This window comes from Triturus cristatus, chromosome 7 (genome assembly GCF_964204655.1).
Source record: "Triturus cristatus chromosome 7, aTriCri1.1, whole genome shotgun sequence".
Classification (NCBI taxonomy): domain Eukaryota; kingdom Metazoa; phylum Chordata; class Amphibia; order Caudata; family Salamandridae; genus Triturus; species Triturus cristatus.
The window spans coordinates 316,181,191-316,203,186 of NC_140590.1; the positions used below are offsets into that span (position 1 = coordinate 316,181,191).

Genomic DNA, 21,996 nt, shown 5'->3' on the forward strand with positions numbered 1-21,996 from the left:
TCCCCCTACTAATCCACCACTAATCCACCTTTGGGTTCCAGAGTAGCGTGCTACTCACTGAAAACGCTTAAACTCCTCGCCAGGGGTAGTAAGTGCTACATAAATAAAATTACAATTAGGTCTCGTGTTACAGTACAAACACACTGAGCAATACTCCTAATGTGCCTACCAAAATGTAATGGCCCCCTCCAGCTTACGCCCACCACCCCCGCGCTCCAGGTTATCCCTACTTTCACTTTCAATTTGTGATTTTGTGTACATTTGTGATTGTGGCTGTGGTTACAGCTGGAACCTTCTAGGGAGACAGCATGGGAACTTTGAAACTTTGGCATTACCCCCTCCTTTGACTCTTAACTTTGGAAATTGGTTGTGCAACGTGCACCTGCGTATGACTATAGTGGCTGGTACCAGGCAACCACCAGGATCTCTGTGCATGTGCTCATGAGAAAGAACATGTGCCTGTCAGCCTCATCTGTCACTCTCATCGTACAAAGAAACAGTAACGTGCAGGGGCGGCTCCTCTGCTAAGGCGGAGGAACGCTGCCCCACTGCTTTTCAGCACTGCAAAAAAGGAAAAATAAAATGATAATAACATGATGTTATTGGCATTTTATTTTTCCGTGCTGAGGCAGTTTGGAGGGCAGGGCAGGGCTGCTCCCAGAGCACAGGCAGAAGTGGTTGTGGCACTTTCTAAGTGTGCATGACGGTTTGGCCGACAGTCTTGGGCCCCAAACAGTCAGTGCACTTCGCATGGTCCCCGCCCGGCTGTAATGCACAGCCTGGGTGAAGAAGATGCCCAGGCTCCCAGTCCCTGACTGAGCGCCGAAGCACGGCGCTCAGACAAATCATGACGCTGCTATCATGGTGGCAGCAGCATCATGATTGGCTACGGGGAACCTGGGTGCTTCCTGCTTCTGGCTCACACAGGAGCAGAGGACGGCGAGGACGGAGGACAGGCGCCGGCCAGCCAGCAGGTAAGTGATCTTTCTTTTTTTTTTTAAGCACCCTCCACACTCCCGCCCCACTACTACTTCCCGGGAGCAGCCCCCACTGGTAACGTGACCTCCACAACTGCAACAAAGCCCAGGATTAGGCTTAGAGAACTGGGCACAGTATTCTAAATATTCTCTCTACAACCAGAAGTAATTGTGTAGGAGATGCCTGCAGAGCTGAAGCCAAGCCCAAGTGAGGCCTCTAGAGGTGTAAACAATTCTCATTATGAAACCTACAGAACTGTACACATTGTTTTAAATATGGCCTAGAAAACTGGGCACCAAGGTTTGTCACCAACAGTATTGGACACAGTGCTCCAGATAGCGCCTTGAAATCCAGACACAATGTAAAGTTTTCCTTTAAACAGGGCATTCAGCTTCATTTACAACTACTTTCTGTCTTCCTCCAGAAATCAAGATGGGTAACAACAACTCTCAGAACGAGTGGCAAGTGTAATAACCTAGGGCAGGGGTTCCCAGCCTTTTTTATGCCCTAGGAAATGTTTGATTAACGTTTGCACCCCCTACAAAAGTCTCTGGATTGCTATTATGCATACAGTACAGTACATACTTTCCCTCTTTTTCGCACCCCCTTAAATGCCATCTCACAGCCCCTCCCCTGTGGGTGAGTGCACCCCAGGTTTGGGAAAGCGCAGGCTGACATTCGGAGGTCAGCGGTCTAGTGGCCCTGAAAAACTATGGCCAGCAAGAACTTATGGGGCGGGGACAGAAAAGGGACGAGTCAGGACGCGGAGAGCAGCAGCCGTGGGGGGTAGCTCTGCATGTGGGGGGTAGCTCTGCATGTGCAGGCCTTTGTAACTCCCAGGCAAACCTTCAGATCTGACCCACTCCTCCGTCATATGTTCTTTCAAGTGGGGTATCCTCGAAAAACATTTGTTAAAGATTTTACATGAGCGCCGTGTCCCCGTGCCCCTAGGAGCATGCAGAACAAGACAGCAAGTTGGTCCACAATCATGGATCCGGCCCAGAAAAGGAGTGCCCCCAAGGCTGGGGTGACAAAAGCAGTGTGTTGCTGCTAGAATGGGGAGGATGATTCCAGAGACCGAGAAGACGCAAAACCCATCATTTTTCTACTGGAGTGGCCACGCTGTTCAAGATGCAATGACCTATTAGAAAAATTAAGACTGAATTAATGAAACAGCGACTTATAAAACACATTCCTGGTGCTAAGTCACCACATTACAGGAGGTATCTTGGACAATTATATGTAACTAAGTTAGAACAGATGAGATTAGAGAAGTAATCTGAAAACCGTGCAAGACAAAGTGGACGCAGAGATGGAGTCAGACTATTCCAGGCTTCAACAGTTACAAAGCGGAAAGAGGGACCATCTTTCCTGGCTTTGACAATGCATAGAGTCTGGAGCAGATTGGCGGAAGCAGAACCTCAGCATCTTACAGGGATATATTGGGTGAAAATATTTGTTATGTACATGGGATCTTACAGTGGATGATACAGTGACAAATTCATAAGTCTTTATTACAATGGCCCTGGTGGATAGGGTAGCAGGTCCCAAACGGGGTGGATGTCCCATCTGCCGTATTTGAATTACGGCCTGTAGCACTTGTAGAACAGCGGGAAAGATATCTGCTATGTTTGTGAGGGAATATCCTGTCCTCCAAACTCTTAAGAAGGCCCATAATGCCTTAAAATTACAGCATTTTCCTGTGTGAGCCAATGACGAGACAGAAGATTAGACAATATGTGGCAGCATTTCTTAATGTTCATGATGAGACCTGCTGCATCATTTTGAGCAATCTGGAGGCAATTGAGAAGATGGTTTGGTAAGGTGGGAAATAGGGAGTTACAGTAGTCCACTCTGGCTATGATAGTGGCTCACACAACTGTTTATGATGTTCAAAAGGAAGAAAACGAAGAACCTTTTCAGGATTTTCAAGCAGAGACAAAATTAGAGATGTGGTACTCAAATGTAGGTTGGTATCAAGCACAACTCCTATTTTTGTCTGTGATTAGACTGGAAAAGCAAGGCTGTATTCAGATGGCTACCAATTGGAATTCCAAGCCGCCATCAGGTCAAAAATCTAAGATTTTCTAAATTTAATATACGTTTCTACATTGGAAGCCAGTGAGTGGAGTTACTGTTAAGCCTGGGCAAAGCACTACGCTACGCTCGCGTAGTTTGCGAAGTTTGCGCTACTTCGCACTACGCGAATTGCACGTAGCACAGTGCAAACATGCGTAGCGTAGCATTGCGTAGTGCAGCGGTCATTTTTTGCTTGCTCGCGGTCCTCAACATCAAGTTGGCGACCGCGAGCAAGCAAAATTACATCCCGGCGAGACTTTTTCCTTGTTCGCGATCAGCAACATCAAGTCGCCGATCGCGAGCATGGAAAATGAACATCCCGGCGAGATTCTCAATGCGAGGAGGTCAGTTTTCTCATTGCGAGTGGTCGCGTATGCTCGCGACCGCTCGCGATGAGAAACTACCAGTCCGCGTTGAGAAATCTACTCGAGCAGCAGAAAACAACAGCTCGCACTGTGCAAGATGCCGTTTTCAATGATTGCACAGTGCCGGATGCTTGTCCGCACTGTGCAATCATTGAAAACGACATCTTGCACAGTGCGAACAGGATACTACGCAGTTCGCGAAGTGCTACGCGTAGCTCGCGTAGTGCGAAGTGCACTTTGCGTAGCTTCGCGTAGTGCAACTTCGCGAACTACGCCCAGGGTTAGTTACTGTAGCTCTGGGGGATTAGGAGCACTCTGATTTGTGCCCTTTATTGTTTTGGCCATGGTATTATGGCAGTAGTTCAGCAGTTACAGCTAATATAAATGTGTGCCCAAGTAACTTCCATTTAGATAGTCTAATCTAGAAAACATAATAGCTAGCGGCGACCAGGCCTTATGCCTCTTCTTTAGGTATAGGAACATTTTTTGCAGAAATTCAAGGAGAGCGAGCCTGATTTCAGTATAGCAGACATAAAGGTTGCCATGGAATGGAAGTTAAAAAGGAATCCCTAAATTTTTCCAAATTATCGGTGGGAGGAGCGGATTGTCCTAGGTGACTGATACTTTAATTGGTATTAACCACAATCAATACTTTGAACTTGCAGGGGAACAACTTCAAGCAATTCTTCCCCTTCAATTAATTTTTCGGCAAAAAACACTGGCGAAAGAATGGGTCAGAAGAATCTATGAACAGATACATCACTCTTCCAGAAGAGTAGTGTGAAAAAAAGCACACCATGTGGATGTATGAGAGCCACCAGGGGTCACGAATCCAAGGGATTCTGAGCCCACCGACCACAGATTGACACCGTACTGTAGTAACGTCAGTGATTCCAACTGGGCTTTTCACCACTAAAAGAAGAACTGTAGACACTGTCTTTAGAAGTTGACACAGTACCCCAAGTGAGGCTTCCAGAGACGCATGCAAACACACACAATGGGCCCTGAGAATGAGAAGCAAGGCTTAATCTCTCTTTATCTCTATCTTCTGGCTTCTGATCACTTAATGTGTCCTTCCTTTGCTTACTAGCAAAGCTGCACACTCCTTTGCTACCCATCTCTGGCTCCCACCAACCCTTACCTTGTAGTTGGAAGTAAACGCAAGGACCACGGTGTGTGAATGCTTCATTGAGTTCAGACCGCTCCTTCACAGGCCTCCAATGGTGACCGATTGAGGAGAAAGGTCAATTCTTGCGATGGTCCAAAACATGGCAATGGCCAAACCTCCAATGGGGGCTTGTCAAGCAGTGTTTAGGCACTAGGGCTTAGTAGGGCTAATTAGTTCCTGAACTGATCCTTTGCCTAATTCTGCGATATCAATTTCTTAGCAGCAGCATGGGTGTGAAAAGAAAAGTCATAGGCTAATAATTCGCCAAAACTTTTAAAGTTTGATTACTGAGGAATGATAGGCTGTTACGCACAGCATTAAATTGTGATGTGCCTTCAGCTCGCTGACAGCTCTCCAGCAGGTGATTGCATTTATGCATTCAGTACCTCCAGTGGCACAGCCAGGCCTTTCGCCTCCCATGACGGTCTGCCAGCCTTTGCCGCCCCGTGCGGCCGCAGGTAAGAGCTAAGCCACTGTGTCCATCCCACGCAGCCTGCAAGTGCCAGAGGACACAGACCCAATATGGACTATTGGCTTCGGATCCCTTGCCCCCTACTTATTCCCCGATGGCGCTGCCTCCTCCCGCAAAAGTGAGGAGCACTTTGAGCCTCAGTGCTGAAAGCATTAGTATGGCTTGTGTACATGGCACACCTCCCATATCATGCACAAGCCAAAACTGCAAATTAAACATCTCTTGTGGAAGCACTCTCTCCTGTGCTCCCAGCAGCAGATTTGTGCATATTCCAGAAAGGCAAAACCTGGTCTCAACTCACTGTTGGCCTGCTCAGTTTCAGAGGAACTCTACATCGGTGGCCCGACTGCCTGTTTTATTACCTCCATCCAAGTCTTATCAGGTCCCCTGTTGGAGGCTGGAACCTGCTTTTATTGGGATTCTTCCTTTATTGATTATTTTACTACTATGGAACATAGTGGTGCTTCCTGTGTAAATAATCTGATTTGTTGATTCCACCTCATGCTCTTTTATTCCACCATCCTACACTTTCCGTCCATTTATCTTACTATTGCATGTTCTTTTTCATCACTGCTTTCTCCACGTGTCACTGTTTTTCATCCTTTCTCTTCATCCTTCATTCTCCTTTTGACGCTTTTGCCCCCTTATTCTGGGTCAAAGTCTGAGGATGAAAAATAAATCTCAGTCACCATCAAACACTGCCACAAATTAAGCACTGTCACCAGATGAACCAGAGGGTTCTCCCTGTGCACCAAACTGGGCGTGTCCACCTTGTAGTTCATGGGACGCTCCAGAAACTTTGGCACTGCACTAAACTGTACTGGAAACAGCCATGCACCAGCCGGCCTGCCATATTTGTTACCAAGCACCAGAAGGACCCAATCTTCTCAATAGCACATATCACACTTTGGATAAAACCTTCAAGTTGACAGTTCGCATCTTAGGCCCTGCCCCACTAGTCAGAGTTATGTCTACTTCTTCGTTCCGACTGACAACATGAATTTTGATATGCTACCTATGAGTAAACTTTGAACCCCACACTGTCCTGTTGGTGGCAGAGTCTGACTGGGACGAAAAATAAGGCCAGGCCACAAGATAAAAGTGGCCCCTATCAGTTAATTAGAAAGCTAAAATTGTGGCCCATGTTTGAAAATTGGGGCTATTTTGAAAATGTAAAGACATGCTGTATAAATATTTTTCAAGATATTGAAGACTGCACTGATCTGAGCTTGCTGCAGTCAATGTTTATTTTATTATCAGGGAAATCAACAGTAAACACCAGCCCAGAAGACCATATAACAGGCACCACACTGACCTGTCAGACCAGAACATCGGGCACTGTCTGATTGCCCTGGAGGCCAGTCCGAACGGGAACCAACCTTTACAACACAGTCATTACATCGCACTACCTTTACATAGCAGTCATTACATCGCAACATCCTTTACATCGCATGTCAGTACAATGCAGCCATTACATTGCATGTCACTACAACACATGTCATTACAACGCATGTTTCTACAATGCAGGCATTACATCGCAAGTTATTACAATGCATACCATTACAACGCATAGTACCCCTACACTATCCAACACTTACCCTACTGTTGCACTCACTGGAGTTAGAATAGTAATTTTTACCCCTACACTATCCAACACTTACCCTACTGTTGCACTCACTGGAGTTAGAATAGTAATTTTTACCCCTACACTATCCAACACTTACCCTACTGTTGCACTCACTGGAGTTAGAATAGTAATTTCTACCCCTACACTATCCAACACTTACCCTACTGTTGCACTCACAGGAGTTAGAATAGTAATTAATACCCCTATACTATCCAACACTTACCTTAAATGCGATGTAATGGTATGCATTGTAATGGTATGCGTTGTAAAGGTTTAATGCGATGTAATGGAATGTGTTGTAAAGGTAGTTTCTGAAAATGCGATGTAATGGCATGCGATGTAAAAGAATGCCTTGTAAAGGATGTTGCGATGTAAAAACTGTGTTGTAAAGGCATGCATTGTAAATGTATGCGTTGTAATGTCATACATTCGTCTGAACCTGGTAGGTGGAGGAAATTCCACTGGTGGATTCTCCTTTGAAATCTGAATTTCCTTCAGCAAGCTGACAATTTTCGATCACCATTCAACTCTAAATTAGATCTTTAGGCCATTGTATGTAATGGCTCCTCATAGCACCCTTCCCTTATCTGTTCTGCTTACCCCTCAACCTGCTCTGCTTCGCCTTCTTTCTCTTTGTCCTCTTCTACTTCCTCTTTCCTTTCCCTCTTCTTCTCCCCCTTCCTTTCCCCATTTGTCTTCTTCAACTTTTTCCTCTTTGTGTTCTCTTCATTTTTTGTTCTCTTCTTCTTCATACTCTTTTAATTTTCTTCTGCTCTTCTTTTTTTTCTCCCCTCTTCCTTTAAAGTCATGCAATTCTGTTTTTAACCTGGTTCTCCACCCGGTAGGCCTTTGGCCTTGTTGTTCGACCCCCGCCCCCTTTAAGATCGGAGTGCCTCTTTTGACCATTCAGATGGTGGGGAGCCCATGCACTGCAATAAAAGCATATGACAGCCTATGCCAGCTCAAGGAATGCTCAAAAACGACTTTGTGGACTCCATGGTTAAATACACTCCTTGCTTACGCCTGCTCTCTGGGCATAGCTATAATTGATGCAGCAAGTGCAGTGGCACTGAGGCCCCAGGTGAGAGGTGCTCAGTGCAGCCCAGTTAAGACTGACTTACACTACTGCGCTCGAGGACTAGGAGCCTGTTTTTCTTGCTTGCATTACAACACATGCAATGGCACTTTCTCGTCCTTCAAACTTTCCATGATTCTTTTGTCTAATATGTGTGTGCTGCAGGGCAGGGTTATGTTATGTTATGTTTGTAGCGCACTAATCACCCAAGAGAGTATCCAGGCACTTGGGCAGGTGTGTGGCCTCCTAGGTGCGTATTCGAAGTGCCAGGTCTTCAGCTTCTTGTGGAACTCAAGGAGTGAGGAGGAGGCTCTGATGTGTTGAGGGGGTCATTCCATGTCTTGGGTGTGATGTAGGAGAATATGCGACCTCTGGAAGTTAGCCTAGAGAAGGACATGTGTACTGAGAGAAAGGGTGGGGTCGGGGCTGGAAAGCACCTCGCTAAGTGATTTTACCCATCCATGCAGGCTCTTCAGAGCCCTTTCCTGTCGGTAGGTTTTGCTCATTCGAATAAAGCCTGGAGAGGGAAACCCTCCTTCAGGAGCAGGTACAGTCTACTCGAGTGGGCTCACATGTTCATGTCCTGTGTATCACAGTATCGCCAACATATGAAGGAGACTGCGATCAGAGCGTGCAAACTTGGTGGTGAGGATTTAGCACATGGCACTTCCTCTTGAGATCGGTCCGTCCTTTTTGGGGCGAGCCTCCTCCACAGCCCACAAACATTCCTCTTCTTCCCTCTTCCTTCTTGTTCAGTCTGCCAGCTGCCCTGCCCTCTGGTTCACAAAGTGGCACCGAGTTTCTCCAGTTCACCACACCCTCTTCTAGTTCTTCTGCCTCTCTCCTTCCATTGTTCCTCACACCGGATGTGCCTCTCCAACGGTTGACCACCATTGGTGTCCTATTCTCTAGCTCCTCTACCTGGTGATTTTATTTCCTTCTCTCACCTGTGTCCTTTTTTCTTGATTTCCCATTTTCTTCCATTCCCCTGCTTCTTCTTTTACTCTACCGGCCTTCTCACACTGTTCCTTCTTTCTGTTTTTCTCTCATTCCTTTATCCCAGGCCTCACAGAACAGTGCCTTAATCTTTCCCCTCCTTCACAGTCTTTCTCCTTCACTCTTTCTGGATTTCCCTCCGTCTTTTTATATTTTCTTACTTTCTTTCCTCTTCCTCTACTTGTTTCCTGTTTCCTAGCTTGCTTACCTCTTTCACCTTACAGTTCCTGTGCCCTCCCTTCATTTTCTAATGTTTCCTTCCATCCCCCTTCTTGCAGCTTCCCCTTACCCTGAACTGCTTCCTTTTTTTACTTTCCTCCCTTCTGCTTTCCTCACTCCATTTTCATGTCCTTCCTTAGTTATTTCCCATCTAACTTACATGTTTTCTTCTTCTCTTCTGGTTTCCGTCCATTTCCCCCTCTCTCTATCCTTTCTCATGTCCAGACTTTCTTATCCTTTTTTTCTTTTTCTTTTGGTTTTTGTATTTGATCGCTCCTTTTTGTTTTCATTCCTACACCATTTATTTGCTTATTTCTTTCTTTCCTACCTTTTCCCTTTTTTTTTACATCCTCTCATTTCTTATCTTCCCTTTTTCTTATCTTTGTTTGCACCACCTTTCACTTTTGTCTTTTTTGCTTCTCTCTTTTTTGTTCCTTCTTTCCTACCCTCTCTTCCTCTTCTCCTTCCAATATCTTCCCATGCCTATTTCCGATCCTTTTCTATGATCCAGGAGCAGCAAATTGCATTCACAATAATGCCAAAGCAAGCGATTATGGAAGAAAAACGGACCCTAAAGCACATGATACTAGGGTCAAATTGTACTCCCAAAAGAGGAGTCTTTGAGGACCAACCATCACCGAAAAACATGGGAACAAAGGGTTACCCACTACAAATAATGCCTATTCGCTGAGAAGCAACACCGTATTGCAAATAATTGGAGCCTGGGGGTACTCACTAATGCAAAAGAAAATACCCTTAGAAGGGACTTCCAAAACATGGAAACTGAGACACAATATCATAATCTAATGTATGGGACCCTGGGGAAACCCACTATTCCAAAACAATAGACCCGGAGAAGCAACACCATCAGTGCTTAATTTGAGCCAGTGGTTTCCGGTGCTCAGTATTGTCACTTACTTTTCAACACTGGCGCTTTTCATGAGCACAAGTTAAGGACACATTAATTCATGGTAGGCATGGGGAGATTAAGTGATTTGCCCAGGATGTTAAGCCGAAACTGAGTCTCAACCATGGTTCCCCAGCTCCGAAGTCAGCAGCTCTAGCCATTATGCCACAACCTATCTCCACTTTCACGGTTAGTATTTGGTTCTGTTTTAGGTGGTGCTAACAGGAGAAATGGGCTGGTGCAAGCTACCTCCTAACGAGAGCCCCAGCACTTATTTGTTTTACAAATTAACCACTGGACACCATATGGCAAAGTGTGAAATCCCAGTGATACCCACTACTCCAAAGTCATAGACCCTGAGAAGCAACACCATATTCTAAAACTATGGGATCCAAGGGGTACCTTGTCTCGCAAAGTACAAACCCTGAGAAAGAACACTATATGCCAAAGCACTGGACCCTAGGAGTACCCACTACTCAAAAGTCATAGCTCCTGTGGAGCGACAGCATATTGCAAAGCCTTGAACCCTGGGGGTACTCACTACAGCAAAAGATTAGACCCTGAGAGGCAACATTATATTCAAACGCATGGGACCCTGTGGGCAGTAACTACTTCACTATACTCAATCCTGAGAAGTTATTCCCTATTGTAAAGTATGGGGGCCGGGGGTACCTTCTACTCCCAAAGAACAGAAGTTAAGAAGCAAGACCATACGCCAAAGCATGTGACCCTGGGGACCCCAATAATCCAAAAACATCCAACCTGAAAAGCAAAATCATATTGTTAAACATTAGACCCTGGGGTTCCCATTACTCCCAAAGCACTGGGCCCTGTGGTTCCCATAACTCCAAAGTAATGTACCCTCAGGTCTCCATTGCTACCAGTACATTGGACCGTGGGGGGATCACATTACCCTCCAAAGCATTGAACTCTTGGGATCCCACGACTCCCAAAGCACTGGACACTCAGGATACTCATTACTCCCAAATCATGGACCCTGGGGTTCCCATTTCTCCCAAATCATGGACCCTGGGGGTTTCCAATACTCCCAAAGCATTGGACCCTGGAGTTCCCATTACTCTCAAATCATGGATCCTGGGAATTTCCATTACTCCCGAAGCATTTTCCCTGGGGTTCCCATTACTCCCAAAGCATTGGACCCTGGGGTACCAATTACTCCCATATCATGGACCCCGGGGTTTCCCCTTACTCCCAAAGCATTGACTCTGATAATCAACATTATATTTCCAAAGCAGCAGACATTGGGGGTAAAGTACGCCCAAAGCTGGGGTCCGCTCTGGCCAGTCAAGTTCCATAAAGAATTAGACAATTGGGGCAAACCACAACACCAAAGCAGGGGACACCAGCAACAGTGATAGGGGAGGCCACCAAGGTGTGAACAGTACCCCACAGGACTGTGTCTGTTGGGATCAAACTACACGCTGCAAAGCAGAACACCGCTGATGTGGTAAAACAAGGTGTCATGAAGGGGAGAGTATCTCTGGGGTCCCTGTGCCTACAAGTAGCTCACAACCCCCTAGGATGGGTAAACTCCATGTCCGTTCAAGTCCCCGCATGCACACAAAACAACAAGAACAACTTCTTGTAGATAATTCTTCCAGGAAGTAGTCTTTATTTAGCTGTTTTCATAAAAGACGCTCTAGCCAACATGTGTTCGTCCGGCCTCGTCACCTAGACTTCCTAAGGGCTTCGAAGATACGAAACAAACATGGGAGTCTAGTCATCTTCCGCTAGAAAGTAATGTGGTTGCAATAGATTGTCACAGTCGTATTATCATAATGATAATAATTAGTCATTATTAATGATATAGCTGATTCAGGGTTTATTTATACTCTGAGACTATTCATCTCTGCATCGGTCCTATTCAAACATGCACACATCCGTCCAGCTGCACATCTTCCGGCCTGCCCGTTCCTATGTCACTCCACCCAATGTTCTATCTGCCTGCCCATCCATTCATGTGCCCATTTATATGTGTGTCTATTTGTTAGTCCATCTCTTCATCTATCCATGTATCCATCAGTCCATCTAGCCAACCATCCACCTGCCCTCTCATCCTTCTGTCATCTATCCATCCATCCTTCCTCCGGCCACCGGTCTTTTCATCCATCGTTCTGTCATTCATCCACCCATACAGCCTTCCTCTGCGCAACTGTCTCTTTATCCGTCAGTCATTCTGTCTATTCACCCGTTTATCAATCCATCTATCCATTGGCTTTCTGTTGATCTGTCCATCCATGTGTCTGTCCACCTATGATTCTATCTGTCTCACATCAGGACCCGTCCATCCTCGCTCGGCTCTCAGCAGAGCAGTGTGCCCTCAGCTGGGAGGGCTCTACCTGGCGCGCCGCTCATTGCATCTACCGACAGCAAATCAGAGCCTCCCCTCGGCATCCCTCCCCTCCCACCGCCCATCCCCCTCCACCGCCACCTCCTCTGGGTCAGGGAACTCTTCTTGCCGGATCCGGGGGGTGGGAGCAGGGGGGGCAGCCTAGGGAACTCTTTTCATCTGATACGGAGGGTCAATGAACGGACTCACTCTCCGGCCGCCTCCTCCACCGGCCCTGAAACGGCCGCTCACTCTCTCGAGGGGTTCCCCAAGACCCCCAAAGGCAGCGCGTCACGGATCCTCGTACCTAGCGGTTGCGAGGGCCAGGATACTTCCCATCCAACCCCTCCTCAACTCCGACCCCAAAATCCCCCCCCCCCCCCCCAGCCTCTTCTCCTCCTGCGACAGCCTTATAAATTCTGTATAGCACGACACGAGCCTGTGCAGCTGCTGAATGAAGGCCACAGAAGTGCCCCATCCTGCTCCAACTTACGCCCCCCACCCCTTCTCGACTCCGCAACAAGCGTTCTCTCCTCCTGGTCTGTCCTGAGCCTGCCCATCGGGTGCCTGGGGGGGGTCACTGATCAGGACCCCAGCAGCCTTCTCTACTGGACTGGCATGAGCCTGCCCGGCCGGTGCCTTGGAACCCGCTGGTGACACCCCAGCACCCTTCTCTTCTAAGCCTGCCGGTCGGTGCCTTGGAACCTACTGGTGACATCCCAGCACCCTTCTCTCCTGAGCCTGCCCACCGGTGCTTTGGGGGCGCTGGTGACACCCCAGCACCCTTCTCTTCTGAGCCTGCCGGTCGGTACCTTGGAACCTACTAGTGACATCCCAGCAGCACCCTTCTCTCCTGAGCCTGCTCAGACGATGCTTAAAGGATGTCGGTGAAATCCCAGCAGCTTTCATCCTTTCTGGATAGTCCTGCGTCTGCCCAGCAGGTGCATAGGGGGTGCCGGTGAGGTCCCAGCAGCCTTCTCTCCCCTCGGACCTTCACACAGAATGAAGCCACCTCAAGACCAGGCCGGCGCATTACACCTCCTGAGTGGATAACTCGCCGTGGAGCCTGCCCGAGTGGTACCCAGGCTGCGCTGGGCCGCAGCACCCCATCCCTCCCCCGGCTGCGCGCAGCAGGCACACAATGAAGAGAACGCGCGGCCCACCTGTTTGCCCTTTGCCCAGGGTCTTCTCCAACCGGTAGGGTCCCACATACTGGGCATGTTGCGCCGGCGGCTGGAAGGGGTGCACGCCGCCTGCCTCCTTGGCGCCGGACATGGTGATGGGGGGAGCGCCGCCCTGCTCCGGGCCCTCCGCCGCTCTCAGAGCCGAACAATGGGCTCCGCTGTAGCACCGATGACCGCCCGATGCCGTGCCTCGCCCGCCCAGGGCTCGCCGGCCCCCGGGGCTCGGTCCCAGGCCCGACTGGGGGGGAGGGAGTGGAGGGGGAAGTGGGTCGCCGCTCTGCTTTGCTGATGCATCCAAAAGGGGGAAGGGATGGGAGGGGGCCGAGAAGGAGAAAAGGAGAAGGGGAGGGGGTGGGGTTAAGGGGTAGGGAGGATGCTACTCTCCGGGTACCAGCATCTCGGTGAGGAGAGTGGTCCCGCGGCCCCGGGATGTGGACGGAGCCGGATGATGTTACAGGGATGCTGGTACCTCTGTCCTTCGGAGGATCTCTCTCTCTCCCTCCTTCCTCCTCTGCAATCTGTACCTTCTCCCTCTCTCCCCCCTCCCCTTGCATCAGCATCCGGGGATGCAGTGACAGCTACAATTACTTTAACCCTTTCCACACCCCTGCCTCCGCCTCCAGGTCCAGCCTGCTAGGGCATTCACCAGCTGCAGGGCGCGCGCACTACCGGCTCCTCCGTGGACGGGAGGGGGTCCCAGGTTATCCGTAGAGGGGGGGGGGGGCAGCTACGGAATTAGCTGAGATACAAACCCGTTCCGATAGGTAGTCGGCTGAGAGCCCCACCCATCACCCCCAGGAGAGGAGTGGGAGAGACAGGAAGGAACGGTTGGTGGGATAGATAGGGGGCGGAGATGTGCAGGAAGGGGACGGGGGCAAAAAAAGAAAGAGGTGAGTAGGCCGCAGGGGGAGAGAGGACGAGAAGCAGCTAGTGGAGGACAGGTGTGATGGGGCGCGGGGGACTGGGACACAGATGGAAGGCGAGTGGGAGAGAGGACCATGGAGAGTAGAGTGAAGCGAAGGAATCGGACGCGGTGAAAGGTGAGCAGAAAGGGAGCCGACGAGGGAGAGGTGCTCGGAGAAAGGGGGAGGGGTGAAGAGTGGCAGGGGAAGAGAGTGAGAGCGAAGTCATAAACTACCTTATTTTTACACCTATCACCCCTAAGATCTGCCCAGGTGCCCAAGGGGTAGGGTGCCGTGTTAAAATAAACAGGGACATTATAAAACAGGTTTTCAATGCCCCAGTGAGGGGGGGGGGGGGCATTGTAGTGCATTAGCTCCATAGGCTAACACAGGAAGGCTTTAACATTAATAAAGTCTATCTTTTGACAGTAGTGAGCTACAATAATACTTCAAAGTATGAAAATAATAGTTTGAATAAATCTAGCAACCTGCCTAAGTTGGATTTATTGTAACTTTTATAGGAAAGAAGTTTTAGAACTGCTTTCCAAAAGTCACCCAATTCAGCTGTGTAGCAGCCTCTCTTGATTGGCTAACCTTTGACAGGCTAAGCCAAGCTGCCTTGATGAGGTGCGAAGTGGCCTGGACTGAGACAAAGGAGAGATCTGGTGGGAGAAGACCTGCTGTCTACAGATGCCAGGACAGGAAGGGGGCTGAGTGGCCAAACTGGCCTTCAAAGGGAGAAAGACAGCGAGGACAGGAACCAGGCCCACCCCCACTTTCTGCACCCCCTGTTAGATGGGAGCCCCTGTAATTTAATTAGGAGAGGGACTGGAAGGGGTGTGTAGGGGAAAGTTAGCCACGCCTGTGGGTGGGTTTAGCCAGACCTGAAGCTCCAGAGAAGATTTTCTCCATTTTGATTTTTGTGGAACAGTGCTTTCTGGGACAAGAAAATGTCACACCAGGGGAAGTGGTCATCATAGAGAGTGGCACCCTATACCCCATTGGTCCGGGGTACCCCCGTCCTTGCCAGCCCATAAACCTGGAAGAATTTTGGAGAGCTTCCCAGAAACTCAGATCCCTGCCTGGAAACAAGAAGAAGAAGGATGCCCTGATGAACCCATGGTCTGCACTAAGAGGACTTCACTAATAAGGGCTGCATACTGGGCTTCACAAAAGAGGACTTTGCCTTGCTTAAAAGTTTGAGGAGTGGACTCCCTGAATGCAACAGGCACAAAAGAACTTCAAGAAGTCACCTGCATTAACTTCACTTGGAAAAGCCCAGCTGACCGGTGTCCAATGGACTGTTACGGTTTTGTCCAGGTGCATTGTGGGAATTGTAGTCCAAGCTCTCCAAGGAGCAATTCGGAGCTTCTGGAAAATTGGCTAGTGTTGTGCACACTTCAAGACCTCAAAAGAACATTCTAGAAGAAGATCCAGAAGTTTGAATCCATTGGAGAATTTTTGGTAAAAACCTCCATAAGTTGACCGACCCATCGTCAAGCGTCCAGCCGGTGGGGGCATGGCCAACATGGCGACGGTGTGAGACGTGTTTTTCTGTCTCTTCTGCCCTGGTGCCCTGGGCTTCCCTGTAAACCCCCCACATAGCAGCTAAGAGCCTCCCAGGGGGCTATCATTGAGCAGGGCAATCGAGGGGGGGGGTGTCATTGCATCGCCGAGGCCCTCGCCGTGCAGTGACGACAGGAGGCTACTCGCTCCAGCAGCTACGCTCCTAGGCCGCCCGCTCCAGTCACCCAGCGAGGCGGCCGGCGGAGGAGGAGCCTCGGAGCCGTGCCAGATTTAAGATGCCGAGAGAGGGAGTGACGGCAGGGGGGTCGTGAAACAGCCATCGCTGGAGGAGACAGCTCCCACCCGGATCTCAACTTAGTATTCCACAACGACCTTGTTAGGTTGACACATAGACATGGGACAGCGGGAGCACTTGGATCAGGGTTGACACGATGGTTAAAAGAAATGGGTTTGAAGGAACTTTGGCGCCCTTCTCATCCTAAAGCTAGGGGATATACCTTTTACTCACATGCCCACAAGTCCCATGCAAGACTTGACCACTTTTTAGGTTCTTAGGAAGTCAAACTCGCAACTCAGTCCATAGAGATAGAGCCCCATTCTCTCGCCGATCACTCGGCGAACCGAATGGACCTAGATATTCAAGTCAGAGTCCGGGTTCCCAGCTTTTGGCAGCTAAGAGAGTCTCAGTTCCGTAGGCCAGCAGTCATCTCAAAGATAGATAAGGCAATTAGAAATTACATAGAACTTAATGATAATGATGAGACACCCATATCTACAATTTGGGACGCCTTGAAGTCAATGATAAGGGGAGAGTTCTTGGCTTACTCAGCAGTAGATAATAAGTTGAGGAGGGAAAACTGTTCTCAACTCCAGCAACAAATTCAAGAACTTGAACAGATACACCACTGCACAGGGGCCCCTAGAGTTTGGCAACGATTGGAAACTGCCAGGAAGGAGTTAGCTGGGTTGGATTCGGATAATGCCGAGTATTCTATACTCCGACTTAAGCACACCTTCTATGGTGGAAGTAATAAATGTGGGAGAATGCTCGCTAAGAAACTCAAGGGCCGGCGTCAAGCAAAAACTGCTGAGGAGCTCTTATCTGACGAGAGTGCTACGATTCGGGGTGACAAAGCAATAACATCTTGCTTCACAACATTCTACAGTAAGCTTAACGCCGCTCAAGATCTGCCCCCTCAGGGAATCGAGTCATATTTACAAGGGGCGAGGGTTACTCGCTTAACGGATGATCAAACATCGACGCTTGATGCACCCATTAGACCAGATCAGGTAATCTCCGCGATAGCCAGACTGAAACCCTATAAATCCCCGAGCCCGACGGATATACGGCATCTTTCTATAAAACATTTTGCACCACGTTAGTGCCATTCCTCACTTGACTGTTTAATTCAATATCTAATCCGTCTACACCCCCTCCTTCTATACAATACCAAGGTGAAATAGCAAGACCATACATATACACTTCTGTGTATATGTGACGCACCTCCCCCAAAAGAAAAGGCAAAAAATCCCCCATAAAGAATCCAGTACTTGGAGTATTATACTCCAATGGTGTGCACCTCCACCACTCCCGCTGTCTCAAGAGAGCAGTCTCCAAGCCCAGAATTAGATTCGTTGCAACTGTGGATTGCACCACCAAATTCAGATTTCAAAAGTAATTGGGTCCATCCAGTGTTTATTATTGTAAAATTTCTTTATTCTTCTTTTGAAATAAGTGTAGTAATTAGATAACCTGTTTATCTCTGCTGTGATGTCACCTCCATGGTTACGGAGTTAATTTAGAATAAAACTCACACACACCCAAGAATGAAGAAACTTGCTTCTTTGACTTGGGACAAGGAGCATTACGAATGGCCTCAATCAAACCTACTCATGGTTGAATACCTTCACCCGAAATGCGATGTCCCAGATACTCGATCGACTCCATTCCAAACACACATTTAAGCTTGTTAGCTACAATACCTCTTTCCTGTAATTTACGTAAAGCTTCGGAAACCTGTCTGTCATGAGAACTTTTGTACCTTCCAGCAACCAGAATATCACCCTGGAAGACCACAGTATCCTCCAAACATTCCAAAACACTTTCCATGATACGCTGAAAAGCAGAAGCCGCCAAAGCAAGCCCAAAAGGCATTCTCTTAAATTGAAAAGTGCCAATAGGTGAAACAAAAGCAGTCAAATGCTTACAGCTTGGGTCCAGTTCCACCTGATGGTAGGCGGATGAGAGATCTATCTTAGAAAAAAACTTGCATCCTGCAAATTTGGCAAGAATGTCATCAATTCGGGAAGGAGGATGGGAGTCAACCCTAATCTCTTTATTCAAACTGCGCAAATCAATGCACACTCTCAGACTCCCATTCTTCTTACGGGCTACAACCAACAGAGACAGCCATAAGGAAGACTCCACTGGTTCGATAACACCAGACTCACATAACCTTTTAAGTTCATCCGACAGATCATCTCTCACACTATAGGGTACATTACGAAGTTTGTGCTTGACAGGGATTGCCTGATCCTTCACTTTGATACAATGTTTACATCTTTTAATGCACCCCAAACTGCCGCAAACACGCTCCTGAACTTGTCCTCCACTCTGTCGGACCCTCACCGTGATTATACTCATCAACAACTGACACTTGTTCCTTGGAACCTGGTCTAAGAGTCATACCAAATAGTCGCTAGATTTCACGCGTGGGTTCGTATCCCATTCTCGTCACCATATCTTTATTACATCAGATTGAACTATGTTATGCATGAAGAAAAGCTCAAGTGACCCCCTACCCCACTGATTACAGCACACTTCTTACCGCTTACAAAACACCTCCACGTCTGCAACCTTTGGCACCCAAATGAGCTTCTCATTAAACATTGGAAGACCAGCTAGAATTCCTGAAAAGTAAATGCAAATTTGAGATCTCATTCCTCTTTGAACAAACCTGGCTAATTATGTTTTAGTTTGAACTTCACAATACACATCTGAACTGAACAGCATTACACACTGGCAAAACTCCTTTCAAAAGTTCTCTATCACCTTTCACTAGTCTCATAACACTGGTTTGTCCTCACAACCTCCATAGTATTCATCCCATAGTTCAAAAAGAGATCAGATGTCATGACTAAACTACTCATATCTACCTCTTACTGTAATAGAGCCCAATGGACATCTCGCCCCCCCCCCCTCCTTAGTGTTGAATCCTCATCTGGCCCTTAGGGCTTGCCTATTCCTATTAACTCTGTGCTACAAACACAGTACTATCCCACACTTAAGGAGATGGTGAACATCAACACTGTTGTCCATTTTATGCCAGTGCCGAGTGCCACTTCATTCTTTGCCACCTTCAGATCTGCAGGTCTGCAGTAGATTCCAGCAGAGCCCTGGCTGAATGAAACATCTTTAACCATCATGTATCTCCACCACGCAGAAATGTATTCTGCCATAAACTTAGACCAACAACGTACACAAGTGTTTGGGGTGATTACAGTTATTTAAACAAAACTGCACTGAAACCCACTCAATCATTCACTGCCCACTGGTCGAGAACGAAACCTCTCGTTTACCACCCCCAGCAGGCAACAAACCAATGCAGAGCAATGCTTGAAGCACATACCAGCTCAGCCAATTCACTGCAGCAGAAATATATTTTGGGTGATCTTACCAGTTAAAATAAGTGACATCCCCTGGAATAGGCAAATAAAGTTTTAGGTAATGAAGATGATATTGTGCACTTGTGTACGCCATTGTACTACCACCATCCGATAGGGTACTTCGTATACGGCCAAAAACAAGAAGGGTGAGACAACAATTTATTTAGTCTAATTTCAGATGGTGCTTAAAATTAGTTTTTTTTTCTTTTTCTTAACTGAAACCTTCGTTGTAACAATCTTCCCAAACAACACAATTTAACAGATATTGCATTTCATATCCTAGCCTATACGTTACACAACTAAATGCTTCATCAGGGATGTAAATAATCAAACAAAATAATAAAATTACAGAATTCAAATGAAAACACGATCCCGTTAAATACAGCTACACATCCTCCAGAAACATTTAGGAAATTGAAAGGAGTAATTAAGTAAAATGATCAATGAATTCCATATTTAAAGTCTTTAAGACTAGATGTTAGGGTCCATTCATAATTTCAATTGTTGTAGCTCCATAAAGTCTTATGCATATTATATTCTTTGTTATATGTATCAAACTAATAACATTTTCATCTTCATCATTCTTATGCCCTGCAATCTTTTCTTGTTGTAATGTTGCATAATGTTATGTTGGTATGTTTTACTCTGATGATATGCATCGTTTTATTGTTCTTCTGTACCTCATAATGTTATGGTTTGCTACATGCTATTTTTCTATGAAGTGGTTGGTTATGTTACTTCACTTTATATTATTTTATTTTTTGCTATGTATATAATCTCACATAATTGTATGCTATGCAAATTATGCTACTTTTTAATGCAATACCGGTTTAAGCTATGATGTACTGAATTATGCTGCACCCCCATATCCACTGTCATGTTATGATATTTTGTTATAGGATGTTATCTTTCATGCTTCTGACGTTTTGGGCTACAGTAACTGAAAAGTCAAAAGGCCTCATTTAGAGTTTGGCAGTAGTGGGGCATCCATCACAGACTGACTGATGCCTCTTCCACCAATCTCCCGATTCCCCACCTCATGGACAATGAATCTGCAATGCCCTTATCGGTGTGGGCCTCAGGTGTGGCCCAGCTTGAAGGTTATACCCACGCTAGAATTCTCTGCCTGCCAGTGAGATATCCTCTGGATTCAGCTCGTGGGTATAGTGTGAGCTTTTGGGTGTGGCTCAGTCAGGGGTGGCTCCTCCCTTATGGCAGAGGAGCGTTGCCTCACTAGGTGGCAGCAGATTTAAACAGATGAAAAATGAAATGCTAATAAACCAATTTTATCATCATTTTATTTTTCTCCTCACCTGCAGGCTTCCAGCGAGAGCGGGTTCAGGGCCATGCACTCAATGTGCAACAGTGGGGAGGAGGGGTGATGGGCACTACTAAGTGCGCATGACGGTTTGGTCGAACGTCTTAGGCCGGCCAAACCTTCATGCACACTTAGCACTTCTCCGGTTGTGCAACTGGGTAGAGCAAAGCCACAGGCTCCCAGGCACTGTCTGAGTGGCAAACCAGGCCGCTCAAGCCAATCCCGGTGCTGCTAGTTTTCCCAGCATGAGAGCAGCATCAGGATTGCCATCTGGGAGCCTGTGCAGTGAGGATCTGCAGGATCTGAAGAGGAGCAAAGAAGCGACTGCAGTGGCAGGCAAGTAAAGTTTTATATTTGTAATATTTTTTTCTGTCCTTATTTTTGTATAACCCCCTTCCGACCCTCCCCTCACTGCCCACCGCTGTCGATGCCAAGCATCTGCTCCTGGACTCAGTGTAAAGGCTACATCCAGTCAGGAACACTCGGTTTGTCTTTGAGTCTTCTGAACAGGAGTCAGTAGTATCTCATCAATCTCCTGCTCTTCACACTCCAGACTAGCTGATCCCAGCACTTCTCTGCATGGATGGTGGTCTTTTGGGCAATGGCCCCTGCCTGTAAAGAATGATCCCAGCACTTCTCTGCATGGAGGGTGGTCTTCTGGGCAATGGCCACTGCCTGTAAAGGACAGATGCAGCTGCACTCAAGCTCATTGAAGAGCCTTATAGTGACCCGACCTGCATGGTCCCTTCCCAGTAACTTAGACATTGGAGCTGTATGAATGTGCCTCCTCCAAGTTGGCGTAAACCCCGCACTCTGCCCTACCACCTATCCTGCATTTGATGCTGCTTGCATGCCCAATGCGATCCAGAGCTCGGAGGAGCCTATAGCTCGCACCAGAAGAAGAGTTGTAATCTTTCACACGCGACTGGCTGATCCCCAGATAATCATTTTCAGTACATCAGTGACTGCAGGCACCATTAAAAGTTACCTGCTACTAACAGGAACAGAAAAATAGACTTTTCTAAAACTATTTTCAGATTTTGTCTTGTTTTCTCACCACACCTCACAAGCGGTTGCAGTTTTGGTGGTAGGATAGTTCTTGGTTTCGTAGGGGCACCTCTGAAATCATGCACAAGAGATCGATTTGGTCACTGTACAATTAG

The 21,996-nt window shown here is 47.5% G+C and overlaps 1 protein-coding gene across 2 annotated transcripts in view; it reads right to left on the reverse strand.

Moving 5' to 3' along the window:
- BRSK1 (BR serine/threonine kinase 1) overlaps positions 1-13,952 on the reverse strand; it is a 348,383-nt gene extending 334,431 nt beyond the window's left edge. For both annotated transcript variants that reach the window (XM_085616379.1, XM_085616377.1), the window contains exon 1: positions 13,400-13,952. In XM_085616379.1, coding sequence (XP_085472505.1) covers positions 13,400-13,511 — 112 coding nt within the window. In that variant the 5' untranslated portion in view covers positions 13,512-13,952. The remainder of the gene's footprint in view (positions 1-13,399) is intronic.
- Between the last annotated feature and the right edge of the window lie 8,044 nt (positions 13,953-21,996).